The sequence below is a fragment of the Zea mays genome, chromosome 6 (genome assembly GCF_902167145.1).
Source record: "Zea mays cultivar B73 chromosome 6, Zm-B73-REFERENCE-NAM-5.0, whole genome shotgun sequence".
Lineage (NCBI taxonomy): Eukaryota > Viridiplantae > Streptophyta > Magnoliopsida > Poales > Poaceae > Zea > Zea mays.
The window spans coordinates 155,601,467-155,613,043 of record NC_050101.1 but is presented as its reverse complement, the minus strand read 5'-3'; the positions used below and the strand labels follow the sequence as shown (position 1 = coordinate 155,613,043).

At 47.1% G+C, this 11,577-nt stretch overlaps 1 protein-coding gene across 2 annotated transcripts; it reads right to left on the bottom strand.

Moving 5' to 3' along the window:
• Positions 1–905: 905 nt before the first annotated feature.
• LOC100278297 (uncharacterized) lies at positions 906–5,501 on the bottom strand. Of its 2 annotated transcripts, none has more exons than XM_008649462.3 (2): positions 4,505–5,501; positions 906–3,988 (listed from the first exon to the last, which is right to left on the bottom strand). In XM_008649462.3, the coding sequence occupies exons 1-2, from the start codon at positions 5,257–5,259 to the stop codon at positions 3,868–3,870; spliced, it is 876 nt and encodes a 291-aa protein (XP_008647684.1). In that variant the 5' UTR covers positions 5,260–5,501; the 3' UTR covers positions 906–3,867. The 2 variants fall into 2 exon arrangements, with proteins under 2 accessions (XP_008647684.1, NP_001354284.1); NM_001367355.1 differs by having other exon boundaries at positions 997–1,235; positions 4,505–5,321.
• Between the last annotated feature and the right edge of the window lie 6,076 nt (positions 5,502–11,577).

The following is an 11,577-nucleotide window of genomic DNA, read 5'->3' as shown; positions in this document are numbered from 1 at the left end:
AATACATAGCGAAGTAACAATAATAGGGTAAAAATAAAACTAATGTGGCAGTGTCCCGAACAAAGATGGAGTAGCCTAGAGTTAAAAACCAATAGATATAATATTCAATTACATGGATAGTTTTTTTCATTCAATCATACTCAAGACTAAATCTTTAAATACATGTCATTCTTTCGGTCTCCTTTTTACTACATCTTTTATGTCAACCTTAGCCTTCCTTACCTCTATTTCGCAATCGTGGCTTAGTATCCCACTATGTACGGTGTCTTCTTTATTTGGTGTTGCTTCCTAGAGCAACTTATTTACGAGGAACAAATTGTCATCATCATTAATATTATAAATAAAGTAAGAATATGGCATAATTATCCTCGTACGTTATTAGTACTATAAAGCAAGAATATCAGAATAGTTTTTAAAGTTAAGCGACCGTTGAACTATATTGTTGAGGGCTTGAGGCCTTTATACCCCCTTTGTTGTCTTGGTTTATAGAATGGTAAAATATAATCTTAGAGCTTAATTGGTTAGAAAGAAATTGAAGAGGATTGAGAGGATTTATTTCTGTCTCAATCCACTCCAATCCCATTCTAATCAAAGAAGTTCATTTCACTTTTAATCTCTTTCTAACCAAACAAGTCCTTAGGTGTAGTAATAAACTGATTGCCAGAATAGGTTTCAAAATGAAGCTACTGTTCAGTTACACTGTTCAGGCCTTTAAGGCCCGCTTTTCTCCTTTTGGTTTACATAAGCTAGCTTAGGGCTTATGGTAAAAGATAGAATGGTAAAATGTTAGATGTAAAAATAAGCTGTCCAGATGTACGGAGTAAGTTATTTCATCTTACTTTCGCATCTGGAGTGTTACTTTGCCTTTAGGCTATACAGAGGAGAGAAACCAACAAGCAATCATGAGCGACAGAATGCCTGAGCACACGAGTTCCTGCTTCCATTGTAAGAAAAGACAGAAGGGGACGGGATTGAAGCATGATCACGTCGCCAATGTTTACGCTTTGATTGTCCTTTATTACGTCTTTTGTCTTTGTATCAGTATAACTGTTGGGGTTCACCGAACTCCCGTCTAACAATACAATCATGGGGCAACCCACTTGTAAATTGTAATGGGTGTATCTTTTGCTCGGAGAATTATTTAACATGGCAGTCTAAAGCAACATTGTTGCAACTGGCGAGATCAGACTTGTGTTCACCTCACCCCTCGGTCATTGAACGAACCTTGCGTGCCCCTGCAACAATAAAAATAATTCAAAAGCAAGAAACAAACAAATCATCAGTAGTTTCAAAAAATGAAAAAAAGAGCATTTACATTACATGTATACTTGTAACATGTATGTCAAGATCGAGAAAACAGCAGGGAAAGGGCAAGAAGTGATTACATCTAAAAACGTTACTGAAAAGGTAAAGCATTATTTGGGGACCAATTTCCCAAATAAGAACTCGCCAATTTTGAGAGAGAAAGAAAACCCTCGTGAGATTTCCTTCTTTCCTGTATAACTTTAGCATATGAGTAACAAGGTAAAATACAGATATAATTTTTTATCTGGCAGAAGAGGAAAAGCGCAAAAAGTAATTTCCGGAAACATAGTTACAAATCATCAAACTTGTACAATATAATAGCATTAGCTATGAACTATGACCAAATTTATAGGAAATTGAATTATATATTAAAATTTACAGTACCAAATAAATGCGATATGAAGATATGTTTGAAGCTGGTGCATTCTTCTATGAGTGTGGTCAGAGTTACAGAAGTTGACTTGGGAAGACATTCATTCTAATCAAAGGGGTGCTTTTTGAGTCAAACCTAACAAACTCAAGGCTTAGAAAATATGGCCACACAAGAGCTCCATAACCTAACTGAATACTAACGAGAGTGCTTCGAAAACAAAGAAATATTGGGCATGATCAAGACACAAAGATATATCACATTTATTCTATTTTACTAGTTCCTTTAATATTGATGATTGAAATGGTCTTCAAAATTCATTTTGTTTACCATTACACAAAAATGGATATATCATGAGACATAAGCAAATTAAATTACAAATATACAAATATCGTTTCTAAGTGATATACTGATATATCTACAAACTTAGATGTATGTTAGTAGGCAACAAAAGCGAAAGGGCCTTTAGCCGAGTTAGTTAGGTGGTCTAAGTAGTTAGGTCCTGAGTTCGAATTTGGGATCGAGTTTCATGCTGAGGTTAAAAAAGGTCACTCGTTGATTCTTGTGATTGTGTGCACATGAGATGGACTGACCTATGGGGCGGATCATCATGTAGAGGCTAGGAGGACTCAAAGCACGAGTAAGGATCTGGTATATATGGAGCGAACCCTCATGCTTCACACGGAGAGGGTTGGGGGGTAACTTTCCTAACCTTTCTCGGTCAGGATTCTGATTAAGCTTCTTAATATAATATCGTGGGGCGGTCTTTCCCCTACCAACCGAGTTTTTTTAGTAGCCAACAAAAAATATATTTTTACAATCAAAACCTTAGCAAAATGCCAATTTGGAAACAATAGTCAAAAGATCAATCCATGTCCAACAAAATAGTAAGCCTACACAGAGAGAAGGCAAGGTATTATGCAATACCCTTTGTACTTCAGTCATCTAGAAATGAATCATAGGTAAACAGTTCATCTCTTAATTAGCCCAAACATCAACCAATAGCTAGACATTTCAAGGCAATGAAAAAAAATTAAGAACCATTCTATGCCAAGACAACTTAAATGCAAATGAAATACAAACGATCTCAACAAAAATCCAACAAGCAGTACAATCATCCAGAAAACTATATGCAAAATCATTAACCACCTGTTTAAAAACAGAAAACAGCACAACTTTTGTGCATACCCTTCATTTTCATTTCCCCATGTCTCTTCAAGACTAAAAACCACAACTCACACAGTTTACATGTGTAACTAAAGCATCCATGTTTCCATATTGGTATCTAGAAGATTTCAGTCTTGTGGTTTGCTCAACAACAGTAAGAACATGCTAAAATTGTACCACTATGAACAAAATGTAAGAGATTGCTGAGATCAGGTATAGCAAAGCTTTATTGTGCTTGTCAGGTAAGTGATTGGTACACAGAGACAGTTTAGTCATGCCAAATCAAATTTCCCAGTTGGATAGATCACACACATCACTGATACCAAAGAGGCTTTGCAAACACAACTATGGATGCCTTCCAATAATTGATTTTGATGAGATGACAAGGTGTTGATGTCAAATCCTCAAACCCAGCAATTCAGTGGTATCCACATCACACTATACTGGCATTTCCTGGTACTCAGTGCAGAAATTTCTAAACCCGGAAATGAAGATATTGGCATAATCCACAACTATATAGTACAATTCCATGGTACTCTCATGACTCATCAATTTCTCATGTACAGTACCAAAAAATGATCACTTCCAGATAACTCACCCCACCTCAAAGACACTGCTTATAACTTCATAACCATAAGACCATAATCAAAATATAAAATCACAATTCACAAGGTTGCAGCAGCTCTACAAGTCACAAGCCCCTCAAATGAGCTTATTTTCTATGTTACAAGTGAGCTTAAGTAAAGGACCACCCGAGATGCCTTTAAGACTGTACTGACCGTTAGCCTTATGTTTCATATCAGCTAATAAAGATAAAATATGATCACATTAGAAATCACCAAAGGTCATTTGTCATAAGAAATGGCAAGTTGGAAACCTCTTTAAACAAAAACATTTATGTCAAATAAATAGTTTTTTTATTATCATTAAAAAGGCCATTCCATGAGGAAAAAACACCAACCAAAAGACCAGGTGATTACAACATCATTGACATTGCCCACCTACTCAGAAAGATAGTGAGATCTCTATGACATATCTCTGTCAAATAGGCTTAGTAGCTTTGACAACTTCTGGCATTCATTTGGTTCATTGCCTAACTTCTGGTAACAGCCCATTACATCTGAACTCTGAAGAATAATTCCATTTCTTGCAAATTCATGACCAACAAGATGTTCCAACATCAGTAATGTACTAATGTACAAACTACAAACAACTGACAAAAACACGAAATGAACAAAAGTCCACTGAATTCAGAAAATGAAGCTGAGTGGGATAAAAATTCCATAATCATCATGGCAAACAAATAGAGTACATCCTCAAGCATGCTTCCTAGGTGACTCAGAATTAGAGACAAGCCACATGGTAGTTAACTATTTGCTTGCAGAAAAGAATTAACAGATCATGATGTATTTGTTTGCACATACAGAGTAACAGGGCGTAATAATATCTCAAACTGCAGAGATGAAGCAACGAGGTTGATCTCAACAAACATAACTGACGGAACTGCACTGGACTAGGGAACGTCATGGGTAACTCACGTGTCAGAGCACACTGAAATTTCATTCAACCCATCGAAAAAGTGCGACTAAGTTCAGCTGATGGGCTGAAGTAATAATCATTTAGGATTTGCAAGAAAATGAAACATAATCAAACATCACTCACTTCTTGTTGCGCCGCTTGGTCTTGGGGGCGCCCCATCCTTCAAGCTTAGCAACAGGGCAACCACACCGGCTGCGGAAGAGCAGCACGGCTCGGCCGTTTGGCGGTGCCATCCGGCGCAGCTCGGCGCGAAGGCACTCGTAGTCTGGGTTGTTTCCGCCCTGGCCGCCCTTCCACGGCAGCGCCTCGATCTCGCGCCACATGGATGCGTCGGCGCCGCCAACGGTGCTCCCGGCACAAGCGCGCACGGCATCCTCGGTCTGCAACTGGACGTCGAACTCCAGCGCCTTCCGCAGGCCACGGCAGCGCGGGTTGCGGCACCGGCGCCGCGGGAGCCGGCTGCAAGAAAGGAACGCGGTGGCGGCGAGCACGGCCGCCGCGGCCAAGTAGGGCAGCGCGGCGGTGGCGTGGGCGAGCGCGGCGACGGCGGGTGGCGTGGCGAGCAGCGGGGAGAGCGAGCGCGCGACGTGCGAGAGTGAGGAGGCGAGCAGGAAGGCGAGCGAGAAGAGCACGAGCAGCAGGATGAGGAGATCGAGCGTGGCCGACGATGGAGCGTGCCTGCACGTCGTACACGTCGGCGGCGAGACGGAGACGTTGTGGCCGCCGCTGTGATTGTGATAGTGGTGGTGGCCCCCGCCTCCACCGGCAGAGGAGCGGGAGGAGGACGCGGGTCGCATAACCGCGGCGCCCGCGGCTGCTGCGGTGGCGGCACGGGCGGCGGCGGCAGAGCGGTGACGGGAGAGGAATGGCCGGAGCATGACGCGGCCGGCGTGGGGATTTGGGGAATTTCGGACCGGATTCGTTGCGTGCCTTGTATTGTGGTTTTCTGTCTTCCGGTGCGGGTTTTTGCTGATGCTGTTGGATTTTCAGTCTTTTTCCTTTCTTTTCGTTAATCGCGATTAGTCTACGGCATTAGCCGGACGGCTGGTTGCAATTGGCTCCGGCCGCGTTGGATCGGGTCAGGTCGGGGAGGAAATGTCGAGCCGTCGAGGGGGTGAGCCGTCGAGGGGGTGATGGGTAAAGTGGGGAGTCCGAGTGGGGGTGGGTGGGTGGATCAGGGATCCGTGACGCATCAAATCAACGGCAAAGGATGGCGGGGGCGCATATTGAATGGCGTGCGCGGATTTGACTTTGCTAGACTGTGTCATTCCAAACCGAAGCAACTTTCTATTTCGATTTTTTCTAAAAAATTTAGTTCGTTTCACATCAAACACTTAATATCAATTATAGATATTAAATATAGACTTAGTTAGATTTAATAAATTTTGCCTCGTCTTTTAATATTCATGTGTACTTAGTTTTATAATTATACTATATATCGGTGTTTCGAGACCGGGTGTCCCTCGGCCGACGAGTGAAATGTCGCCGCGTGCCCCAGCCCAGATGGGTCGGCGCGAGGCCGAGCGCGAAGGGGGAAGAAAGGCAGCCGGAGACGGGCGTGAGAGAGGTGGGAATCCCGCGACCTTCGTGTTCGTCCCGCGCCCAGGTCGGGTGCGCTTGCAGTAGAGGGTTACAAGCGTCCACGCGGGAGGGGGAGCGAGCGGCCTCACGCGAGCGTCTGTCCCGTCCTCTTCCCCGCGCGGCCCACCCTCTGTAAGAGGGACCTGGTCCTTCCTTTTATAGGCGTAAGGAGAGGATCCAGGTGTACAATGGGGGTGTAGCAGAGTGCTACGTGTCTAGCGGAGGAGAGCTAGCGCCCTAAGTACATGCCGTCGTGGCAGCCGGAGAGGTTTTGGCACCCGGTTCGTGTGGTGTCGTGGCCGTCGCAGGGGCGCTGGAGCCTGGCGGAAGGACAGCTATCGGGGCTGTCGAGTCCTTGCTGACGTCCTCTTGCTTCCGTAAGGGGGCTGAGAGCCGCCGTCGTCACAGAGCGTGCAGGGCGCCATCATTGCCTATCTGGCGGAGCGAGCCAGATGGGACGTCGGTCTTGTTCCCCGTAGCCTGAGTCAGCTTGGGGTAGGGTAATGATGGCGCCTCCTGTCGACGTGGTCGGTCCGCGCCCTAGGTTGGGCGATGTGGAGGCTCCTCCGAGGTCGGGGTCGAGTCTGTCTTCCGTGGCCGTGGTCGAGTCCGAGCCCCTGGGTCGGGCGAGGCGGAGACCGTCGGCTGAGGCCAGGGCTGAGTCCGAGCCCTGGGTCGGGCGAAGCGGAGTTCGTCGTCTTCTGTGGCTGAGCCCAAGTCCGAGCCCTGGGTCGGGCGGAGCGGAGTTCGTCGTCTTCTAGGGCTGAGCCCAAGTTCGAGCCCTGGGTCGGGCGGAGCGGAGTTCGCCGTCTTCCGGGGCTGAGCCCAAGTTCGAGCCCTGGGTCGGGCGGAGCGGAGTTCGCCGTCTTCCGGGGCTGAGCCCAAGTCCGAGCCCTGGGTCGGGTGGAGCGGAGTTCGCCGTCTTCCGGGGCTGAGCCCGAGTCCGAGCCCTGGGTCGGGCGGAGCGGAGCTTCCTATGGTGCCTGAGGTCGGGCCTGATTGTCTGTCAGTCTCACTCTGTCGAGCGGCACAACAGTCTGAGCGGCGCAGGCGGCGCTATCCTTTTGTCAGGCCGGTCAGTGGAGCGGCGAAGTGACTGCGGTCACTTCGGCTCTGTCGACTGGAGGACGCGTGTCAGGATAAAGGTGTCAGGCCACCTTTGCATTAAATGCTCCTGCGATCTGGTCGGTTGGCGCAGTGATTTGGTCAGGGTTGCTTCTTGGCGAAGACAGGGCCTCGGGCGAGCCGGAAGTATGTTCGCCGCTGGAGGGGGGCCTCGGGCGAGACGGAGATCCTCCGGGGTCGGCTACCCTTGTCCGAGGCTAGGCTCGGGCGAGGCGTGATCGAGTCCGTCGAATGGACCGATCCCTGACTTAATCGCACCCATCAGGCCTTTGCAGCTTTATGCTGATGGGGGTTACCAGCTGAGAATTAGAAGACTTGAGGGTACCCCTAATTATGGTCCTCGACAGTAGCCCCCGAGCCTCGAAGGGAGTGTTAGCACTCGCTTGGAGGCTTTCGTCGCACTTTTTTGCAAGGGGACCAGCCTTTCTCGGTTGCGTTTTGTTCCGGTGGGTGCGCGCGAGCGCACCCGTCGGGTGTAGCCCCCGAGGCCTCGGAGGAGTGGTTTGACTCCTCCGAGGTCTTAATGCCTCGCGTAACGCTTCGGCTGGTCTGGTCGTTCCCTCATGCGAGCTGGCCGTAGCCCGGGTGTACGGTCGGGTTCCAAGTTCTCGGGCTGGTATGTTGACGCTGTCAACGGTTTGGCCGGAGCCGGGTTTGCGAGAGCAGCCCCCGAGCCTCTGCACAGGGCGAGAGGACGATCAGGGACAGACTCGACTTTTTTACATACGCCCCTGCGTCGCCTTTCCGCAAGGAGGAGGGGAGGAAAGCGCCATGTTGCCCTCAGTGGGCGCCGAACATGGTGTCTCCGGTGAGCTGCTGGCGGGTAATCCGAGCGGACGTCCGTGCCCCATTTGTTAGGGGTCGGCTAGAGGCCTAGAGGCGCGCCCAAAAGTACCTGCGGGTGATCTGCCGGACCCGGTCCCCTGTCGACGGGGTCCGAGGGCTCGATGCCTCCCTCTGATGGGATTCCGTTACAAGATCGTTCCCGCTGGTCTCGGAAATGTCCTAGGGTGTCACACCCGGCTTTAAGGAACAAAGCCAGGTGCATCTCATACATGCGCCAAGAAGACAACATATATAATAACAGAGTGTATAGAGATAAATGTCATAAAACATCAGAGTATTTATTACATAGCGGAAGACTTATTACAAAATAAAAGAATAAATGTAAAACAAACTAAGGATCGTTGGCGCCAATGTCAACTGAGAAACGCCACCTAGATCAGATCATACTCCTCGCCTTGTGGCTCCTCCTGAACCACCTGCTCTTCTCCTGTGGGGGGGGGTGTGAGACAGCAAGAGTGAGCTCACATACGTTCATCGCTCAACAAGTCGTGGGGAATAATGTGACATGAACTCACCAAAGGTGGGAGCTCATGGAGTGTAAGGCTTATCAAAGAGAATGGTTAAAGCTGAGCATTGCTTTTAATGTTGGTCAAACTTTTATTAGCAATTACTAGATGTAAGTAAATACCCAAACCTTAATAAATAATAGAACAAAATTAATAATAAACCCATGCATATGCAAATGACAAAATTGAATTTAAGTTCCATAATTTAATCATCAGAGAGTCCTGAGCTGCTCATGACCGTGAGCTCGGCTAGTATACCAGTTTTACACTCTGCAGAGGTTGTACCCTTTACCCACAAGTCATGCTACCCATCTGCCAAGGGGTCGCGAATCCCATACACCTCTACCTAGGAAGCGCGGCAGGGCAACACTACGAGGCCTTTACAAAGTTCCACTAGCTTCCGAAAACCCGCTACAGTTTATAGGAAGCTCCAATGCAGGGTTCTTGGCTGACTGCCATCGCAGCAAAATCAACCAAGGACCTCCCTACACTGACCACTCCCCTACTGCCCTTGCCCCTTTCGGGTAAGGTAGTCTTTCACTAGCTTTCCTAATTAGTCAGCCAAGGGCGTCCCATTAAACCCTTGTGGTGGCACGTGGTTCTCAAGTTAAGCTCTATGTTCCAATTAACATTAATGATCTCAACATGAACATAAATAGAATAACAAAAAGAATTGGAACATAGAGGTAATAAATGATTATCCCAAAACCATATAAAGCAATAGCAAACTACCCAAGTGATTCAGGGGTAAACAAGGTAATGAGATAAACAATCTAGGGTGACCTATTGGGTCCCATCAAAATTAACCTATGCATGAGTGAATGATAATTAGAGAACATTATTGGGTAAAAAGTGGTCAAGGGCACAACTTGCCTTCAATGAGCTCCTGCTCAGCTACTTCAACCTGCTGCTCACCAGGATCCTCGGCAACGGGCTCTTCAACTCGCCACAATACAAACAAGCACAATGCATATAGAGAAATTAACATTACACCAAACACATAAACAAAATACACAGTAATAATCTACACATTAAAATAAAATTCTAGGAACAGGAATCATAATTTTTGGAGTTATAGAATTTAAGTTATGCATTTTCAAAGGTTTTATGTGCTTTAAATAGGATTAAGTGATAAATAAATTTCTTACTGTTTTCATGACATAATAGAGGCTCTAAGTGATAGAGAATAAAATTATAAAATTTTAGAAAGTGGAATGGACTAATTTGGACTAAAAATGGATTCTCTATGAATTATTGAAGTTCTAGCAATTATTTTCCTATTAAAAACCCATTTATAAATTATTTTCTCTGGTTTTATAAGGTTCTGGACTGGGCGTCATTTTCCAGAGAGTGCAGGGGGCTAGGCGCAAAAGATCCTAAGACTCAGAACACTATGCAGTAGGACGGCGGGTTTATTTCAATGAAACCGAGGGGCCAAAGTGTAAATCCGCGCCCGTGAAGGGGTATGCAGCGCCTGGGATCGTCCGATTAGAGATTGACGCATAGGATTAGATCCGCGCTTTATGAAATCCCGCCCAGATCTGGGCCACACGATCACAATCTAACCGCCCGAACTCCACGATACGAAGGGGTACGCAAGTTTTAATCTACCCCATCCGCTCACCATCCTACGGTCCTGGCTTCTTCATCTCGTTCCTCTAATCCTCGCCATCCGATAAAAGATCTACGGCCCGCGCTATCTCTTCTCCTCCTACCCAAGCAGCGGCGTCGCTGCCATGGCTTCACGGTGGAGGACACGGCCGAGACCCAATCGGCCATTCCCGAGCACCCCTGTCAAATTAAACGAGGCTACACGAAGCTAGTCGAACGGCGAGTGTTATGATGTAGTTCCTACCGACGATTGTAATGTGATGAACTCCCCCCACGGAGTTGTGCGGACCCATGGCCAGGCTGCGCGATTGGTGAGAAATTCACCACGCACGGCCGGCACCCGGAGCAATACAACTATGCGCTACACTATGATAAGTAGAGAGCACCGATCACGAGGCTTATTACCTTCAATGGCGTCTTGACATAATCCACCTCTGGAGCAGTGCGGCCCGCGGCGGAGAAGTGCTTCCGGCGAGGAATTCCCCGCTGTCTGGTTGCTCCTTGTGTCCCAGAGATCTCCACACGGTTCCTGGATGCCCCACCGAAGTCCACCGGTCTACCTCGCGAACCACTGGCGATGGCGTATGCCAATACCGACGGAGGCGGCACTCACTTCCGCGGTCTGAACAATGGCGGCGGGGGTTTCTGGGGAAGGCGCTCGTGCGATGACGGCAGATGAGGGGAGAACGGGTCACGGGAGCTCCTATTTAACTTCCGAAGTTCCGACCTGGGAGGAGGGAAGGGTCTTCGCCACGCTCCGCGCCGCGCGGCGGCAATCTCGCGCGACTCCGTTGCGTTCGGGAAGAGAACGCTGACAAGGAGGCCCAGCCGGTCAGCGACTCGGTCCACCCAACGGTGAGCGCCGCCAACCCTGGCCCACCTGCCAGTGAGCGCAAGGGCGCGCGCGTGCGGGAGTCCGGCCAGATGGGCCGCGCGGGTTAGATTTGTTAGGTGGGCCGAATTCAGGTTGTTGGCCCATCCAGGTATAGTATTCCTTTTTCTTTTTCTTTTATTTTCTTCTTTCTCCATTATTTCACAAATTCAATTTAAAATACCAATTCAAATTCAAACCTGTGACTGGTTCATTCATATTGGTGCAATTAAAAGTATTAGGTTTGAGAATATTTATTCAAATATATTATTCATGTTTCCATATTCCTTCTCTTTTCTAGATTCAAGAATTTCTTTTAGGATTTAATTTTTCCCTTTTTGGTCTTTAATATTTTCTTGTTACAAAATGCACACCACAAATAAAATATTCAGCATGATGCAAGGATTTAGTAGCATATCTTTTTATTAATTGTTCTTGGACATGGTGTTCACATATGATGATGCATGATGATCAAACTCGCATAAAGAGAAAATGTTTTCTCTATTGGTATTATTTCTAGCAATCACAAAGTGGGTGTTACAAATCCTACCCCCCTTAAAAATAATCTCGTCCTCGAGATTTAAGAAGAACTAGAGAAAAGGTGGGGGAAATCTATGCGAAGCTCTTCTTCTCTTTCCCAAGTTGCTTCATCTTCA